The 2374-nt window shown below is 49.3% G+C and overlaps 1 protein-coding gene across 1 annotated transcript in view; it reads right to left on the bottom strand.

The window, feature by feature from the left end:
• DNASE1 (deoxyribonuclease 1) overlaps positions 1–1634 on the bottom strand; it is a 16401-nt gene extending 14767 nt beyond the window's left edge. Inside the window, exon 1 of the mRNA XM_006036836.2 lies at positions 1487–1634. Coding sequence (XP_006036898.1) covers positions 1487–1633 — 147 coding nt within the window. The 5' untranslated portion in view covers position 1634. The remainder of the gene's footprint in view (positions 1–1486) is intronic.
• Positions 1635–2374: the final 740 nt, after the last annotated feature.

Here is a 2374-nt window from a genome sequence, read left to right as displayed (position 1 = left end):
CTGCTGACACTGAGGATAAGGTTACCTCTCCCTGTTCCTGGAACATTTTTTCCTGCCCTTGTCCCCATTTCAATCCCAAAGGCGAGTGTGAATCTGTTCTACTCAGAGCCATCTCTGAGCAGACAGCGCTTTGCTGACCAGCCTTCTGTCCAGATTTCCTTAGAGACACACAAAACCCAAGAAAGTCAGAAGTCAAGAACCCCAAACAGAATCACATGCTGCAGCCACACACCAGCAGAGAGGTGGCTTCTGGACTCTTGGCCTCCCCACCCTTCACCCTCCAGCTGAATTGGGATTACTTTATTTTCCACTGAAGTACACAAGCTGGGAGAATGGGGCTGAGCCCTGCAGCAGCTGAGCTAAGGCAACAGCCTAGAGCAGGATGCACATAGTAGCATTTGGACCACAGCTACTCCAGAGGGCTATGGAACCAACCAGCAAAATCCCAGCTGAGTGGACAGAAACCCAGCAGTGATCACACAAGGTCTGGCCCAGGGAAATGCTAGCCAGAAAACCAGTCAGCCTCTGTGTTTCTTGTAAAATAATGGAGGGAGGGATGGCCGCATATGGGCATTCATGAGTTATCTAGCTATCTTTGCACATGGGATTCAGTGTCACTTCTCAGCAGGGGCAGATCTAGAGGGGGTGCACTTGTAACCCCTGCCCTATGATTCTACTCCACGCAAACTTTAAAGCCAACTGCCTGGCAGTGGCAATAGCACTTCTAGTCAGACAGTGCTGAGGGAATTAATTGACTTCATGGCTCTTTATAATTTACCTGATCCCTTCTTCAAACTCTTCATTCCACAGGTGTTAACAATTCTTTTGTTCCACCAATCAAGCTATTCTTTGTTCTGAAAATCTGCTGTCTGTTAGTTGCCCTGGTAATGAAGTTCCTATTTCACAGCCCTGCAGATGGTTTTTAACTCATTCTGATGAAGTTATATTTGTTTTTGCTTCAATCTTAAATCAAATAATACAGCCCCAGGCCCCTAGCAGATTAGCAAAGCTTCTAGTTTTTCTAACTGGAAAATAATACATGTTGTTTTAAATGTGATGATGCACCTCTCCATCTGCACCCCCCTTTTTCAAAATTCTAGCTCTGCCCATGCTTCTCAGTATGCAAGGCAGGGTGTGGCTGAAACGTGAGCCCTTGCAAAGATTCTGGGCAGGCCTGTGACAGAGTGTCTCCATTTGTCACTGAGAGGATAAGGGCAAAACTTCCCTAGAAGAGCTACAGCCCCAACCCACTTTGCAGCCCCTTGACTGATCACAGCTAGCCAAGCAAAACCATAGCCCAGAAGTTGGCCCCTCACCACTACCCTTTCATTATTGCTTCTTAGTGGCTTTCATCCCCTGTAGTAAATTCTTCTCCAGCCCCAAAGAAAGCAGATTTCTAAAACACCTTGTTCCAGTTCTTTCCTGGAAAACTTTGCACTGCTTGCTGTAGTGACAGACACCCATACCCTCCCCACCCAGCACTTACATTGACAATAATTCCTGCAATGGTCTCATTGGACAACTTAGTGTCTCCACACGTCCGGATGTTAAAAGCACTGATCCTCAGTGTGGCAGCTGTGTGCAGCAGGTAAGCCACGGTCAGCAAGGACAACACCAACTTCATGGCTCCCATCCTGAAGGGAAAAAGGAAACCAAAGTCCGAAGTGCTGGGGTGAAAGGTTAGAGTGGCAGACATGGCATCACACTGCATATTCCCTACCTCCCAGTGCTGGACAGCATGAACATCACATGCCCCCGGAGGCTGGGGAGGGCACAGGCGGCAGCAGTGCTGTCAGCGGCAGGAGTGTGGTAGAGGCAAGTGGTGAGCACCCACAGGCAGCCACGGCAATGTCGGTGGTGGGGAGAAAGGGTGGTGAGCACTGACCGGTGGTTGATGACCACCCGCAGACACTGCCGGTGGTGGCAGCAGCAAGGGCGGGGAGTGATGAGTGGTGACTGCCCGCAGGCACCGCCAGCAGTGTCAGGAGCACCTTTTTACAGGAGGTGCAATGCCACGCTAAGAGGTTGCATATGCACCCATGTGCACCCCCTACGTGTTGCCAATGCTGAACAGAGTTGTGATGTACAACAAACCAGTCTCCCTAAGGATGTTCCTGAGCCCCTGGAGGTAATTGCACTCCTTTTGTGGCATCTCCAGGAGCTTGTTTTAAATATAAGATGAGGAAGACAGTTCTCATATGTTCCCAGCTCTGAATTATTGTGCATCTCCACCTGCCTTGCTGTGTTTCCAATCAGCTCCTTCCAAGCACTTGACAACAGCAAATAACCAGCCAATGTTGTGTCAAGGACTGTCTGGCCAGTGGCTTTGTGTGGCTGCAACTTGATGTCTCTTAACAGCTTGGCTAACTGAACT

Source organism: Alligator sinensis, unplaced genomic scaffold (genome assembly GCF_000455745.1).
Source record: "Alligator sinensis unplaced genomic scaffold, ASM45574v1 scaffold1389_1, whole genome shotgun sequence".
Taxonomy (NCBI): domain Eukaryota; kingdom Metazoa; phylum Chordata; order Crocodylia; family Alligatoridae; genus Alligator; species Alligator sinensis.
This window is presented reverse-complemented; position numbering and strand designations above follow the sequence as displayed.